The sequence below is a fragment of the Primulina eburnea genome, chromosome 4, assembly GCF_022965805.1.
Source record: "Primulina eburnea isolate SZY01 chromosome 4, ASM2296580v1, whole genome shotgun sequence".
In the NCBI taxonomy this organism is placed as follows: domain Eukaryota; kingdom Viridiplantae; phylum Streptophyta; class Magnoliopsida; order Lamiales; family Gesneriaceae; genus Primulina; species Primulina eburnea.
The window spans coordinates 35,595,270-35,613,003 of NC_133104.1; the positions used below are offsets into that span (position 1 = coordinate 35,595,270).

The 17,734-nt window shown below is 36.8% G+C and overlaps 1 protein-coding gene across 1 annotated transcript; it reads left to right on the forward strand.

Moving 5' to 3' along the window:
* The first annotated feature begins 1,921 nt into the window (after positions 1–1,921).
* On the forward strand, positions 1,922–2,483 carry LOC140830240 (ethylene-responsive transcription factor SHINE 2-like). Its single transcript, XM_073193522.1, has 2 exons — positions 1,922–2,001; positions 2,090–2,483. The coding sequence occupies exons 1-2, from the start codon at positions 1,922–1,924 to the stop codon at positions 2,481–2,483; spliced, it is 474 nt and encodes a 157-aa protein (XP_073049623.1).
* The last annotated feature ends 15,251 nt before the right edge of the window (positions 2,484–17,734 follow it).

Genomic DNA, 17,734 nt, shown 5'->3' on the forward strand with positions numbered 1-17,734 from the left:
CATGGGGTCTACTATTTTTTTTAAAATCACAATGTGGCTAAATTTGGACCATCTAAATCCTGTGGGGGCAGTAGGATCGAACGAACCGCTTCGATGCTACATGTGGAGCACTGTCTCTACATAGTTTGGATGGACAAGATTCACATACTTATGTGATTTTAAAAAAATTAGTGGATCTCATGTGTATGTGGCTAAATTTAAGTCATTGATTCTATCATGGAGATATTATCCCAATATGTAGGATGAAATCAACCTATAAGAAGCCCATGAAATGTTGAACTAAATTGGCTAAATTTAATTTGACCCAACTAATTATGCACAAGCCAAGGAACTTGAATTAAAGACAGAGACGGATAAGCACATTCAAACTGGTTTGAACAGGTCACACAGAGAGGAGATCGTGGATAGTGGGGAGTGGGGAAGAACTGCATAGAAATATGAAGAAAATAGAACATCGACAAAGGGAAAACAACACAACTCAATAGCACAAAATTTGAAAAACTCGGTATAAAATTTTAGTCTTCATCTTCAAACCATTTTTATCTTTTTAGTAGTCTACTTCCAAGTTATTTTACATCTTTTCAATTCAAAATTGATCAAATTTTATTTTAATTTCAATATTTACGAATTCTTAGTAATTTATGAAAGAAAACCATGTTGGAGTTTTTTCCTTCAATTTATAGTGTCGGTTTTATCCATTTCCTTTATTTTGGTTCATACTAGTTTAATAAATTATAACTAACGATCAAATTTAAAATTCACGTCATTTGAATAGTTAGAAGTTATAATATTTTTATTATCCTTAATTCAAATTGATGTTCTCAACAACTGATAAGCCCGCATCATCTCTAAAATTTTATTTTGAACAACATTAATTTGTGTAACTACATTTTACATGGATATAACGATATAAAGATCTTTGTTTACGTAATTAATCAAGACCGTGTATTATATTATACGAATAAAAAGTGCAAAACAGAATTATAGAAAAACAGTATTTCGAAGAAAAACTAACCACATGCAACCAATACCTAAGCTACTGCTCTCACATGCATGTTAAAAATTTGGTGATTCATGCATCTTCCTTTTTGTGGTCCAGATTCTTCCTGATTTTTATATTTTAATTTTCGATATGATATTTAATATGACATATGATATGTGATTTTCGATACGATAAAAAATATAAACCCGAAATTGTATATAGTTGCGTCATGTAACTTGTAAGAGTAATCATGAACATTACAGTTGAGTAATTGCAGAGTAGGTGTGAGCTTTCAATGCTTTCTCAAAATTCCACCACCGACAAAAAGTGATCTTAAATATATTATAATAACACATAATATTATCCCGAGCCACATTAACTATACTTGAAGGAATATACTATAGAATTTGCTCTATATATTATCCCAAGCCACGTTATAAAAATATTATGTATTAAAATATATTCTATATATTATTTAATATTTTTATATAATAAATTAATAAATTTAAAAAATTAAATTTTTTTCTCAATATAAAACAATATATATCGATATAATATTGAATCTCAATATATATCAGAAAAATTTCGATATAATCGGTATGTTAGTTATACGTATCAAATTTTTGGTATAACGAGTACTATATCGGTATATATTTTTTTATACCATAATTTTGATATGATTTACTTATATAAGTTTCGGTACAATACGATACAACAAGATATATCACTCGAGATTGGATATAGTTGGGGGTAGTTATGAACATTATAGTTCAGTAAATGAAGAGTCGGTGTGAGCTTTCAATGCTTCCTCAAAATTCCACCACTGACAAAAAGTGATGTTAAATATATGATAATATTACATAATATTATCCCAAGCCGCATTAATTAAACTTGAAGGAATGTACTAGAGAATTTGCTCTGTCCTGACAAAGAGTTAAAATGGTAGCATCCAACAAGTTCAGAGGTGTCCGGCAGCGTCAGTGGGGCTCTTGGGTGTCAGAGATTCGCCACCCTTTACTGTAAAATTTAATTAGCTAAGTACGTAGCCTGGAAAATGTTGTATGTATATTATATAATATGTGTGTGTGTATGTATATATACATGCAGAAAGAAGAGACTTTGGCTGGGGACTTTCGAGACAGCGGAAGCAGCGGCCCGAGCGTATGATGAAGCGGCCATTTTATTGAGCGGACAAAAGGCGAAGACAAACTTCCCAAGAAAGGAGCAGTATTCTCCATCGACACTGGGAGCTAAGCTCAGAAGAAGCTGCTTCAAGGATTCCGCGGCTCCCTCCATCACGTGTTTAAGGCTGGACAACGACAATTCCAAGATAGGCGTCTGGCAGAAGCAAGCGGGTCGGGGCTCGCCATCAAAATGGGTTATGAAAGTCGAGCTGCTCAAGCACACTAGTAACGATTCAACTGTTGATCATCGTTACGAAGAGCGAAAGTTTGCGGTGCAAATGGTCGAAGAACTTCTTGACGGGAACGCTCTCTGTTAATTTCTCTTCCGATCCAAATGGCTCCATTTGTATAATTTACCCCTACATGTTATCACAGCACATACAAATATTAATCACCACACACATGCATATATTAAATATATGTTACTCTATATGTACTTGGTCATTCGTGGATGCTAAGCTCTCGCCTCAAGGCCTTGAGAGAGATTCATTTTCACTCCTTTGTTGAAGTGACCAGAATTATTTGTATTTGTATTTTGTTATATATAGCTGTACTGCAATTGTGACAATATCACCAAGAATTCATGAACATATATATATATATATGAAGTTTCATCGTCTCAAGCATTGTGTTCTGCTGTTAATTATATTAGAAGATATTTAATAAATCTACGTTTTCTATCATGTTTTCAGTTGTGTTATACGAATTGATTTTTCTAAAAATATATTGGAAACTAAAGTGTAAGTTCTATTACTTCAGGTTTAGCTTGGATTAATGAGTTTGAGATTATCATGTATTTTCAAATTAATTTCTTGACCTAATTGTGTTTGTATAAGATCAGGTTTTAGATGTTGACAATACTCAAACATATTTGATGCAGAAATAGTCAAACAACAGCGAGAGAAAGAACAACAATGCTTATCATTCAACAAGATCAGTTAACAAGAGAAGCTTGAACAAGAGCAGAATTAACAAAGAAAAGTTTGTCGAGACTTGAACACAAAAAAGGTCGACAAGAAAAGTAAGCATGCACAAGATCAGAGAAGATAGAAAGAGCAGTAGGATGTACAAGAGCAGATCAGAGATCGAATGATTCTACAAGATCAGTACGAGGAGATCAGTTCAGTTCACAAGTTCAAATCAAGACATCATATCAGAGAACAAGATCGGCATCTCAATACTCTAGTGGATCAAAAGAAGTCAATCAAGATCAGGGTACTCACAAGAAACGAGAGTGATTCTCAAATCATAGATGCATCATCAAATCAGATCACTCGTTGAATAGAAGTTTATGAAGTCAAAACTATCTAAAGATCAATCCACTTCATAAAAGCATAAGACCAAATAACCATATTTAAAATCAGATCAAGAGAAATATTAGAGAAGCCCAAGAAGCATCAAGACCTGAAGATCAAAGAATGAATATAAATTAGAGTCTGTATAGAAGATCAAAAGAAAGAATGCAGATCGAAGTACGTAATTGGAATATCAAGTCTCAATGATAAAGACAGATTAGAGAAGATCACCAAATCCGAACAAGCTTTGAGTATCCTAACACATAGAAGGACTCCAAGTGTAATCAAATTTCGGATAAGCAAGAGTCTTGTAACATTATCTGTAAGGTCCAAAATACGATAACATAATCCAACTACATGTAAATCTAGGAAAAAATGAAAAATGCCTAATTAAATTATGTTAATTGCATTTATTGAGTACAATATGCATGTTTACATGTTTAAAATATGGTTTAATATTAGAATACATAAAACTGTGTTTTAAAGATTATTAGAATGCATAATATATGGTATATTTTAAATGATATTTTCGAAAATGGCAACTTTTAAGGTGTTTTTACGCGTCAAGTCGTATTTTAAACCGGTATTCGATTTTTGATGAAAATAAGGACTTTTTGGAAACTCGACTAATATTTTCAAAAATTTTCTAGACAAAATAATTTTCCTACTATCTAATGAGCTTATACCTAGGTTATTGGGTGATGCAATCATGGTAGGTCAAGCTCCAAGGAAAGTGTGGGGCCCATTAGAGTTGCCGGTGGGACCAATCACGAGGGGACGACTAAAGATATTCAAGGAAGCATTGCATGAGCCCATAAGCAATCAAGAAGAACCCGCAAGCAAGGAACCAAGTCCCGAGGGGTTCGTAATTCATGGAAGTAAGTTTGGGAGTCAAAGGGATGTGGTTCAAATGCTAAATTATGAAGACAATGACCCCGGACCAGAAGCTCTCGCGCTAGGGCGGCCAAATATTACGGCCCAGCACGCCATTTGCTGCTCAAGAGTGTGAATTCCAGAGAACCTGGAGCTAGGGCGGTATAATTTGGTTGGCCCAGCGCCCCAAACACTGTCCAAGGTGCAGATTTCTAGAAACCTTCGTGCTACGGTGGTCAAACTATACCGTCCCAGCGCGCCGTCTGCGAGAATATTATTTTGTTACCTAGTTAAGAGTCCTAATTATTTTGGTAACTATATTTTGATATCTTTTGAGTATTTAAACATGTTTTGCACGAATTTTGAACACAATTCATATTATTCATTGATAGAATACATTGTTCTTGATTTTTCTCTCAAATAATAAAAGCTTTTGCTTTGTTAAAAAATCAAACTTATCAAAGTTTATACTTTGTGGTGTTTGTCGATCGTTCTTGCACGGATGGTCGGTCAAATAAGAGTTCTTTGAAGGTTAATTTGAGTGTCGGTTGTTTATTTGTGATTTTTTATTACTAAACCTAGTACTTTAGGGGTGAAGTTCGTGCAATAATTGATTCAAAAGGTCCGGACAACAAAACGGATCCTTTAAGCGTTATTGAATTGAGGGCACGATTCTAATTAATCGTGTTTGTCTTTCTTTCGTTCGAGGATTTATATCATTTGGTATCAGAGCTTAGCTTCATTGAATTCAAGTAAGTATTTTGTTCTTAAATTTTCATATATGTGTTATTCCTTTGTTTGTTTCTAGATCTGCTTTGTCTATTGTTCTACGTTTTTTCGTGAATTTGTGATTCTCGAAATTTTGTTAATTTTTTTTTTTTCTTGAGATTTTCGAGTTGCACAATCACCCTTGTGGAAAGTCGAAAAAAAAACGAATACAAAAAATCCAAAAATTGCTACAAATTTGTTTTGGTATTTTGTTCCATTCTCTTTTGTGAGTCATATTCAAGTGTCTCTCACAGTCTTAATATATATATATAAATACAAAGCTTGAGAATCTTTGAGGGAAATCTCAAATTTGAGTGAAGATACTTGAGTGTGAGTGAATTTTATTTGGAATGACCGGTGAGTATTTATAGTGAGAAAAAAAAGAGAGGAGAGAAGAACGAATTTTCTTTGGAGTGACCGTGAGCATTCGGGTGAGGAATATCTTTTATTTTTACTAACATTTTCTTGTAGGTACAATGTCCGAAAGAAAAATTGAGAAGAAGGTAGGAGATAATCCGAACCAAAGGTTGTCTAAGGTATAAATGGAGGCATTGTTCGGTCATTTCAATAGGATGATGAGGACCGACTTGGAGCCATTACCTGAGCGGTTGGATAAGCTTGAAATTAGTGCTAGTGGGAGTAGTACAACCCTAAAGATTTGGGTAGAGGAGAAGGCGAGGAGGAATATGATTTGTGGGGAGAGGAGGAGAGCCAAACGAGAATTGGGGTAAGAACGGACGAGGTAGAGGGTTTGGTAGAGGAAGAAGAGAAGTCGTACGTGGTAGATACGATGATAGGAATAGAGATGATGGTAACATTGGTAGTATTAAGATGAAGATTCCATTGTTCCTTGAGAAATCTGACCCTGAGGCATATTTAGAGTGGTAAAAGAGGGTAGAGTTTGTGTTTGAATTTCACCATTATTCCGAACAAAAAAAGTTAGATTGGCGGTGATTGAATTTTTAGACTACGCTCTCATTTGGTGGGATCAACTAGTGACCACTAGGAGGATATATAATAAGAGACCCGTTGAAACTTGGAATGAGATAAAGAAGATCACGAGGAAGAGGTTTGTGCCCAGTCATTACTATAGAGAGATGTTTAAAAGGCTAAAAATTTTGAGACAAGGAGTAAAAAGTGTCGATGACTATTATAAAGAGTTGGAAGTAGTCATGATTAGGGCAAATATAGAGGATGATAGTGAGGCGATGATGACACATTTTTTTTTGGTGGTTTGAATAGGGATATTCAAAACCAAGTGGAGTTTAGGCACTACTTGGATCTAGACGAGATGGTGCAAATGACCATAAAGGTAGAGCAAAAACCAAGAGGCGAGGGTTGGCCGCACAAATCAAACATGGAGTTCGTCATCTTCTTGGAGACCAAATGTGGTGAGACGTGTAGAGAATAAAGTGATGACCAAAACCAAGACTGAGACCAAGCAAGAGACGCCTAAACAAGGAGTGCAAGGTAAATCTGAAACTCCTCTTACTCGTTCTAGGGATATTAAATGTTTTAGGTGTCAAGGGATTAGTCATATTGCTAGCCAATGTCGTAAAAAGAGGGTAATGATATTGAATGACTATGGTGAATATAAGTCTCAAAGTGAGGGTGATGACGAGGGTGATGATGATGAGATGCCTACGTTAGATGATCCTGATGAGGGATATGATGCGGCTGTAGGTGAAGCACTGGTGACTAGGTGGATCATGAGTGCCCAAGTCTAGGAGGACGAGACGAACCAAGAGAGAACTTATTCCATACTAGGTGTTTTGTAAACGAAAAAAGGTTTGCAATCTTATCATAGATGGGGGGAGTTGCTGTTGCGCGTTTTCTTAACTGCTCGCAAGCGCACGATGTCAAGTTATAGTAAAATGTACTTTTGAGTACAAGTATCGATCCCACGAGGAGTGTGTATAAAAATGTATATCAATTCTTGTAATTAAAATAGCCAAGACTTTATCTAGAAAAATCAATAATCAGTTTTGTTTGTTTAAACGAATTAATTGAAAGCAATGAATAAATTAAATCACCGGATTGAGAGATAATAATGAGAGAAGGTATCTAGAGAAATGATTTCACAAAATTTCCAAGATAATTATTCACAGTTTGATTTATATTCCTGAATTCCAATCGATTAATGGCCAAGAACACTTAGATTGTTTTATTCCCCCTTTCCCAAGTGACGAATAAAGTGTATCTATCAACTTCGATTCAATTATTCCTAATTAGAATCTACGTTTCATAGATAAGCGCATACAATGTTCTTACTAAGCCTCGCTAAAGTTATACTCCTTCCGAACGCTATAAACATTCAACGATGTGTCTCTAATGATCTATAATCCTAGTCCCTGTCCCGAGTTATAAGATTAATCAAACAACAAACAATTTATGGCCAATAAATTGCAGTGCAGTAAACGCAGAGAACACAATTAAACGAAAGCGGAATTCAATCAAACAAATAACGGTGTCAAATCATCGTATCAACAGAGTTACGTCATTCTCTAGAATGAGAATTTAGTTCATCACGAAATCTAAATAAACACAATGCATGTTTGAAGATTCAGACATTGAGTTACACGAAAATATAAAAACGAAAGATAAAAGACAAATCCGAAGTGTTGTCTCTGTGTCCAGATCCGTCGTTCTTCGTATCTGCGATCGATCTTCGCGTTCCGGATCTTCGTCTCTTGATTTCTCCAGCCCTCCGAGGTGTTTTCTCTACCAAAATGGCTGCCCCCTTTTTCTGACCTAGCGATCGCGCTTTTATACCTATTCTGGCTGCGGCGCGCGCGCGGTGGCGCATGAAATGGCGCGGTGGCGCGCGAGTTGCTGTTCATCTGCCCGTGCATGTATGCGCGCGGTCGCGCATGAAGTCGCGCTGGCGCGCGTTGCTCTCGGGTCTGTACGCGCGGGTGCGTATGAACTGGCGCGGTGGCGCGCCAGCCACTGTCGATCATCCTGCACATCTTTGCGCGCGGCTGCGCGTGATCTCGCGCGGGCGCGCGCGAGGCTCTGTCCGAGGCTTGAGTGTATGTGCGCGCGAGTGCGCGTGAAGTGGCGCGATGGCGCGCGCACTTCTGTCCCATGGCGTGCTCGTGGTAATGCACTTCTTGGTTCACTTGGCTTCGTGTCCGCTATTTTCTCCATTCCTGAAATGACAACATAAACAAACCAAAAACGCGTAATTCTGTTCGAAACAAGCATAATTCAAAATGGATTCAAAGGTAAATTTAGTGCAAATCTTGCACTTATCAGTTGCACTAATGTACCTAGTAGTGAGATGGTAGAAAATTGGGTTTGCCTACGTTAAAGCACCCTCAACCATATAGGCTTCAATGGTTGAATTGTTGTGCGGAAGTGAAGGTGAACAAACAAGTGTTGGTTTCTTTTTCGATTGGGAAGTATGTTGATGAGGTATTGTGTGATGTGGTGCCAATACATGCGTGTCATATCTTGTTGGGAATACCGTGACAATATGATAGGCGAGTGACGCATGATGGATTTAGGAATATGAATTCATTTGTTCTCAAGAAGGAACCTGTTGTTTTACTTCCATTATCCCCAAAGCAAGTGTTGGAGGACCAATTGAAAAAAAGAAGAGAGATGAGGCTGAAAAAAGAGTGAACAAAAATGTGAGATGACCTTTGAGAGTAAAAATAAAATGGCTGAAAAAAGAGTGATCAAAAGAGTGAGATGACATTACGAAAGAAAAAAGAAAACATATATGGCCCAAAAGAGTGAGTTGAAGCAATTATTGCACACACATGGTCCACTTGTGTTGATTCTTTACAAGGAGATTCTCCGTAACACAAATGATATAGCCGGGTCCCTTCCGAGTATTGTCGTTTAACTTTTGCAGGAATTTGAAGTTCTGTTTCCAGACGAGCTACCTCAAGGTTTACCACCATTGAGGGGAATCGAGCACCAAATCGATTTCGTGCCTGGGAGTGTATTGCCAAATCGTCCTGCCTATAGGAGCAATTCGGAGGAGACTAAGGAGTATCAACGGCAGGTAAGTGAGTTGTTAGATATGGGTATTGTGTGTGAGTCCATGTCTCCTTGTGTTGTACTTGTTTTATTAGTTCCTAAAAAAGATTGCTCATGGCGTATGTGTGTGGATTGTAGGACAATCAACAATATAATCATCAAGTATAGGCATCATATACCTACACTAAATGATATGTTAGATGAATCTCATGGTGCATGTGTTTTCAGCAAAATTGATCTGAAGAGTTATCATCAAATTAAAATGAGAGAAGGTGATGAGTGGAAAACGGCTTTCAAAACCAAGTACGGGATATATGAGTTGATGGTCATGGCTTTGGCTTAACTAACGCTTCTAGCACTTTATGAGGTTAATGAATCATGTCCTGCGTGTACACATAGGAAAATTTGTCGTGGTTTACTTTGATGACATCCTTGTGTATAGCAAAAATCTAGACTTGTGTTAATCATACCGCAAGCTGAAAGTTTATATGCTAATCTGATGATATTTGATTTTTGTACAAGCAAACTTATCTTTTTTGGTTTCATTGTAAGTTTACAAGGCATAGTGGATGAAGACAACGTAAGTTGTAACGTCTACTAGTTTTAAAATTCTACTGGACATTAAAAAAAAACTCACATTTTCGAAATATCATTTAAACGTTTTGCATGCATGCGCTCTACAGAAAAATATAAGATTTAAAAATGAGCTTAAATATTTAACAATAAAAATAGCGTCGTTTAAAAATAACCAAACTAATCCATAATCATACGAAAACATAAACCAATAAAAATCTTAAAATCAACGTATGAAAATATTCATCTCCTCTCAATCTCATAAATCGTAATGCGGAAAACATGTGGTCTTCAGGTCGTGTCACCAAACCAGGTCTGCCTACTCAGAGTTCGGCACCTCCAGTCTACTCACCATTAAGCTCACCTGCATCACACACACCTAGTGCTCAACATATCTTTCATGAACTTAAAACCATAACATAAACGTGTTGTGTAAAATCATATCGTGTTAAAGAATGTCATCTCATGTCATCATATACGTAAACGTGTCGTGTAAAATCATATCGTATTAAAGCATGTCATCATATACGTATTATAATGGCCCGAAAATTTATGTTTGAAAATTTTCGGAAAATTTAAAAATTTTCTTTTTAAAATAATTAAAACGCCTCATTCATAAAATAAACTGATAAATCAAGTTTAATGTTCAAAATAGCAGCGGAAGAAATTATTGTTCGCAAAATAACAAGTTAAAGTAATCCAACAACTGATAAAAATGTTTGAGCATAAAAATGGTAAATACTGTAAATGAGGTCCTCGGGTTCCACTATTGCCGAGCCAAGATGGCTCACTGGTCCCCGCCCTCGATCCCGACCTCATCAGTACCTACAACAATCAAGTCTAGTGAGTCTAAAGACTCAGCATGAATATATCGTAAATAACGAGTAAATAATATAATAAAAAATTGCATGGGAGTAAAAATATCATGTCATGAGGCATAACGAGAAAATAACTTATCATGTGCAATTATAGTACTTGCATAACTGAACTGAAAATCATAGTGAAAATGTTTGCTCAATCGAGCCATGTCATAAAATAACATGTCATAAATTTTCTGTTGTGATTATGGTCTACGCAAGTGGCCCCTGCACTGAACTGAACTGAACTGACCGGTAACTGACGATCGGGTGAAGTAATAATCGTCTGATCAGACTAATGCCATAGTATACTGGGTGGAACTGAACTGAACCAGCGACTGACGACCGGGTGATGCAATAATCCCATGATAGTGAAATGGCCACAAGCAATATCGCATAAATCTCAAAAAAATGAATATTTTAAAATTTTATGCACCTAAAATAATTAAATGGCATAATTAAATATCCTGTATATTTTACCACATGGATTGGATCGTTCCCAGGCTCGCTACGACCTAACTTTAACATGAAAAATATACAAATGATTTTCTTGACCAAACTTTGTAATTGAATCCAAAAACGAGACAATTACGCCCAACGACTTCGTATTTAATCATGACTACGTGCCAACCCGAACCAACACCGAACCATCATTTAGTCATGATTAAAATACACTTAAAATGATGAAATAATGCTCCTAAAATGGTAAGGGCCGAAATTTTGGTGAATGGAGGCCAAAACATAAACGCTCTTTCGAGAGTCAATTTGGCACATCGCACCGTAATTTGTCGTACGACCTCTAAAAAGATCCGAATCACAAACGGCCAAAAACATGACCTTCCTAACTCAATGAGGCACTTTCCAGTCAAAGGCCATAGGCTAAAAGCGAACCAAGAACTCGAACGAGCCTCTGAACCGAAGCAGCAAGTTGCTGTCCAGAAATTCCAGCAACCGCACTTGTGCTTACATTGCTTCGTTTGCGAGACTATTGGCCATTTGGGCTTGAACCACCGACCAGAGTCTCTTTCCAACATCCTAAGGGGTGTCCTGAACCATGACTAAGGTCCCTTGGCCAACCACAATCCAATCCAACACCTAGGACAACACCAAGCTTCAACCGAGAACACAAAAATCTGTACGGTGATGTTTCTGAAATTTTGTTTTGTTTATGTCATGCATCATACCAGTGGCCATAACGTTGACCATGGCTTGATCTAGACATCATGCAGGGCTAAGAGCTAGAGGCCAACCAAGGTCCGCTCCAAACAACCAAAACCGAAAAGGCATGTGCAGAATTTTAAACGGGTCGAAGGGGCTGTTCTTGTTTGTTTCATTTAAAAACCGATTCCACCATGGACCAAGCCTCAAAAGGGCGACTTGGTCACATCTTAGACATGATAGGGAGGTGTTCTAACCATGGATATAGGCCCCTAGGGCAGCCAAGATCAGCAACTCCCCCCCTTGACAGTAACATTACAGAAATCGAGACTCAAATGGCATGACGGTGGAGTTGCTGTCATCTTTCGATTTCCAGCATGCATGGGCTTGAACTATTGGACCAATATGATCCTAACATGTCCTAGTACATGTCTAGATGCAGCCTTGGGAGCTTAGAGTCGAACCAATACATGAAACAATGAAAACAAGCCAACCCGTGAAGCATGAAAGGAGGGGCCGAAATCTGCACTTCATGTTTCGAAAATAGCATGGAAACATTTCGGTTTTCTTGTATTAAAATCATGAGTATGTTGTTTCAAAATACTAATACGGCTTGATTGAAGAGCAAATAAAAATATATACATGCCTTGGTTCGTTTTGAAAGAAAAACGAACGAAACGAAGACGCGGCGCGGAGGAGACAGACTGGTCTTCTTGTTCTTGCTTCTACTCCATTTTTCTCTCCTATTTTCTATGGCTACCTCACGATTTCTCTCTGGTTTTTCCTCTGAATTTCGGTGGTGAGGAGGGGGAATGATGGTTAGGAGAGTGAGGGGAGTTCCAATAATAAAGGGATTCAAATGGCATGACTTGCTCCCTTTTGAATTTCAAATGGTTTGATATCAAAATATTGTTGGAGGGATCATATGACCGATTCTACCATGTCATATCAAGGCTAGGATACTGATTTACTATTAATAATTAATGGTGATTAAAAGTGAAAGGATTATCATGCCAAGAAATAATAAAGAAAGGGTCAAAGGTGATGAGTTGTCAAAGAATTGTTGTGACACTAAGGGGGTGGCCGAATTAATCTAATAAATGGAGGGGAAATATTGTTTAATTAGTGTATTTTAAACCTTTAGAGCCTTACCTATCCTTTAAATAATTTAGTGAATTAACACATTAATTATGGAACCTAAATGAACTTATTTCCTACTTACCTCAAGTTAATTAAATAATTCCTTAAACCTCCTTTTAACTTAAATTAACTTACTAGTTAGTAAAATAAGTTCTGGGAATGATTTCTAAATCTTACGTTTTATCTCAAAACTCCAACTCCAATCCGGTCTCACTGAATTAACTAAAATGATAAAAATTAAACTACTACATAAAATAATTAGATTTAAAGGAAAGAATAAATACTCATGCAATAATAATAAAAAAAATCATTTTACTTTAAATGCTAAAAATTATGCATGACTTATACGTAGTCTGGTTTACGGGTTCTACACGTATACATTTTCTTTTTTATTGAATTCAGTTTGTTAGTTGTGACTTTCGTATCAGCTCTATCGTATCAGCTCTATTCGATGGATCCATCTATAAAACTGTGGTACCTGGCGGCGGGGACATCAACGACAGCATTACCCGTCCACTGAGCCTTGGCCTCAGCTCATCATATCTCACGTCATCGTATACATATACATCGTCGTCACAACCAATTCACATCCTTCAAAAACATCATCATATTCACCGCTTAATAAAAACATGCATATACGTAATTTTTTCCTTTAAACCAAGCATGCAACGTATTTATCGTAATTTCATAAAATTCATGAACATGATGGATAAACATTTAAAACATGATAAAATGTGCTCAGGGCGCTGCTTTGACCAAAATCTCACCTCGGGTACAAAATGACCATTTTGCCCATGTAAACCCAAAAATTACTGTTTTGTCACTAGACGTAAAATTTCAAAATTTTGACATTTTATTAATTAGATTAACTCTAACATGTCCCAAATAATTATTTAAGCCTAAATGAATTTTCTCATATTTTTATTTTGCTTAAATCGATGACTTATAAATAAATATTTAACTATAACATATTAATGCGTTTTAATCCCCAAAAAAACCAAACCTTAGCATAAAATTCCCAATTTAAAAACTTAGATTTCTAATAATTATTTGAACTTAAATATAATTTTATTAAGCTTAAATCTAGATATTTCAATGAGTTCTTTAATTAACGTTTCGTGCGGTGATTAAATCCCGGATAAATCCAAAACTCATTATTTTGATCCAAACTCTTAAAAATGTCCCAAAACATATTTAAAAGCATCCCTAGACGTAAACTCGAGCTCATTTCATAACTTAATCGAATTGTTTTAAAACTTGGACCGATGTCCCGGTTTTAACCCGAATTGACTCGAAACTGAACCGAATTATTCTCAACTTTTTACCATGCTTTACCAACATCTAAAAGGTTCTAAGAACCTCAAAACCTGACCCTTAGTAACTTGCACAACAGGCCAGCAAGCTGCTGAAATTTCCAGCACGTGCTAATCCGAAAACTCAAGCCACCAACTTTCCTTATTTCGACTCAATCTGATGGGAACGGCTGCTACTCATTATTCCCTAGACCACCCTAGGGCCCTATGAACCCCAAGAACATATGCTCACGGCCCCATGCAGCACGTACCACTCCGGCAACCGCTAGCCCTTACATGGTGCACCCAAGCACCGCGCGAACCCCCGCCGCTCAAGCGGCTCCTACCCTTGTCCCCGCCGTGCTCAAACCACCCTAGACCATTGTTCAGACCTTTTATGATCCGTCCCAGGGCTAGGGACACCTCCTGCACGGCCGAGCATCCTCAAACTCTCGAACTACCTCAACAAGCCTCGGACGCAGCTTCCTTCACCACAAGCCTTCGGTCATCAGCCCTTGAATTCTATCCTAGCGCTCAGTTCCTTAATCTATGACATGATTCCATCCTATAGCATCAGTGGACGCAGCCCCCTTACCCAAGAATCACAAAACGTGAGTTGGATGCAAAGCAAATGTAAGTTTCATGCTCAACCGAAACATACCCATAAAAACGATGCATGAACTGAAAAGCAACGTGAATGGAACACATATCAGCATGTATTATGGCGTAAATGATGCAGAAATAATGTACATGGCGTGCCTTTAAGAGTAAAATACGAGGCGGTCGAAGGATGGAGCAACAATGCAACGCCGAAGGATTTTCTTTGCAAGAATGATTGAAAACCAAGGCCACCAGCTGGTTTTAAATTCTGAAACCGAGGATAAGGAAATTTTTAATAGGGATGTCGGCTGTTGGGGAAAGTGATAATGGTGTAGGGTCAATATGTATTAATAAAATAGATATCTAATTGGTTAATGGAGCCTTATTTTAAATTAAAAGAAATTAAAAGAGATTTAAGCCCAATAAACTTAAAAGTAGGCCTATTAAATCCAAGAGTAGGTCTCATGTGAGACCGTCTCACGGATCATAATCTGTGAGACGGGTCAACCCTACCCATATTCACAATAAAAAGTAATACTTTTAGCATAAAAAGTAAAACTTTTGCATGGGTGACCCAAATAAGAGATCCTTCTCACATATACGACTCGTGAGACCGTCTCACACAATTTTTTTGCCTAAATCCAAAAATACTCTGGAAAAATATTTCATGTTGGAAAGATTTTGAAAATATTAGCCGAACCCTAAAAAAGTCTCTCAATTAGATAAAATTTACGTACCATTAAAAATTAAAATATTGTGGGTAAAAATACCCAATAAAACCTTTAAAACATCTTTTATTAATTAATAAAAATTAATCGTGTAATAAAAATAAATTTCTTGAAAATTTCTAGGTCTCCGATCCTTGTTTTAGCGCGAAATGAAACTTAAAAATCTTTAATGCATAAACCTTTAAAATTTCGTGAAATAAATTTAGTCATGCATGAATTATGCATAAAAATAATTAAACACATAATTTATTAAATAAACATGTATTTAATGCTTTAAAAAAATTTAATAAAATACCAAAGAAATTCAATAATTTGCATGCATGTGGTACACGTGGACTTTCTGATTTTCTGGACGTTACATAAGTGCTATTCGAGATTGGTCAACGCCTACTACTGTTGGACAAGTCCGAAGCTTTCATGGTCTTGAAAGCTTCTATAGAAGGTTTGTAAAAGATTTTAGCACACTGACGGCACCGATGACGGCGGTGATAAAGCATAATGTCACATTCCATTGGAGCGAGGAACAAGAGAAGCATTTTAATACTATTAAGCAAAAGTTAATTAATGTTCCTTTACTTGTTTTGCCTGACTTTGCTAATACTTTTGAAATTGAAAGTGATGCTTCAGGTATAGGTATTGGTGGGGTTTTGATGCAAGTAGGATGTCCGTGGCGTACTTTAGCGAGAAACTCAATGGGGCAGCACTGAACTATCCAACATATGACAAGGAGCTCTATGCACTTGTGAAGACTCTTTAAACGTGGCAGAACTACTTGAGGCCTAGGGAGTTTGTGATTCATACAGATCATGAATCCTTAAGGCATCTTAAGGAGCAGCAGAAGTTGAACAAGAGACATGCCAAGTGAGTGGCGTTTGTGGAGACCTTACCCTACATGATCAAATATAAGCAAGGTAAGGAAAATGTAGTGGCCGATGCACTATCACGAAGGTACATATTATTTTCTACCTTGGAATCTAACATCTTGGGGTTTGAGCATGTCAAGGAGTTATATGTGCTAGATGAGGATTTTAAGGGTGTTTTTGTAACATGTATGCATGGTCCACATGACAAATTCTATTTGCATAATGATTTCTTGTTTAGAGAAGTTATGTTGTGCATCTCTAAATCATCAATTCGTGAATTACTTGTTAGGGACGCACATAAGGGTGGTTTGATGGGACATTTTTGGTGTGGTAAAACTTTTAGTGCATTACATGAACATTTTTATTGGTCACATCTGAAGCGTGATGTTGAGCATGTATATGAAAAATGCATAACATGTAGACAAGCTAAGTCTAGAACACAACCACATGGATTGTATACACCGTTTCCCATCCCTAGTGAATCTTGGGTTGATATTTCTATGAATTTTGTTTTGGGTTTGCCTAGGACTAAGAAGGGGAGGGATTCAATATTTGTTTTTTTTATATAGATTTTCTAAGATGACACATTTTATTTTTTGTCATAAAACTGATGATGCATCTAACATTGCAGATTTTTTCTTTAGAGAAGTCGTTAGGTTGCATGATATTCCTAGGACTATTGTGCCTAATCGTGATGTTAAAGTTTTGAGTTACTTTTGGAAAATATTGTGGGCTAAACTTGGCACTAAATTACTGTGTTCTACGACTTATCATCCTCAAACTGATGGGAAAGCTGAGGTTGCTAATAGGACGTTAGGAACTTTATTGCGTGATATTCTTAAGAAGAACTTGACGAATTAGGAAGAATGTTTACAATTTGTTGAGTTTGCTTATAGTCGAAGTGTGCATTCTACTACAAATTATTCACCATTTGAAATTGTGCATGGTCTTAATTATTTAACTCCGTGGGATTTGATTTCTTTACTTGTGAGTGAAATATTAAACATGGATGGCAAAAGGAAGGCTGAAATTGTTAGGAGTTTTCATGAAAAGGTCAAGGCCAACCTAGAAAAGAAAAATGAGCAATATACCAAGCTAATCAACAAGGGGCGGAAGAAGGTGGTGTTTGAGAAAGTTGATTGGGTGTGGCTACACTTGAAAGGAAAGGTTCTCCGAAAAGAGATGGTCGAAATTACTACTTAGGTGTGATTGACCATTTCAAATCCTTGAAAGGATTAATAACAACGCCTACAAACTCGATCTGCCAGGTGAGTATAGCGTGAGTTCTACTTTTAATGTAAGTGATCTTTCATTGTTTGATGTAGGCGATGAACAAGATTTGAGGACAAATCCTTTTCAAAAAGGGGAGGATGATGCGATCATGGTAGGTCAAGCTCCAAGGAAAGCGTGAGACCCATTAGAGTTTTCGGT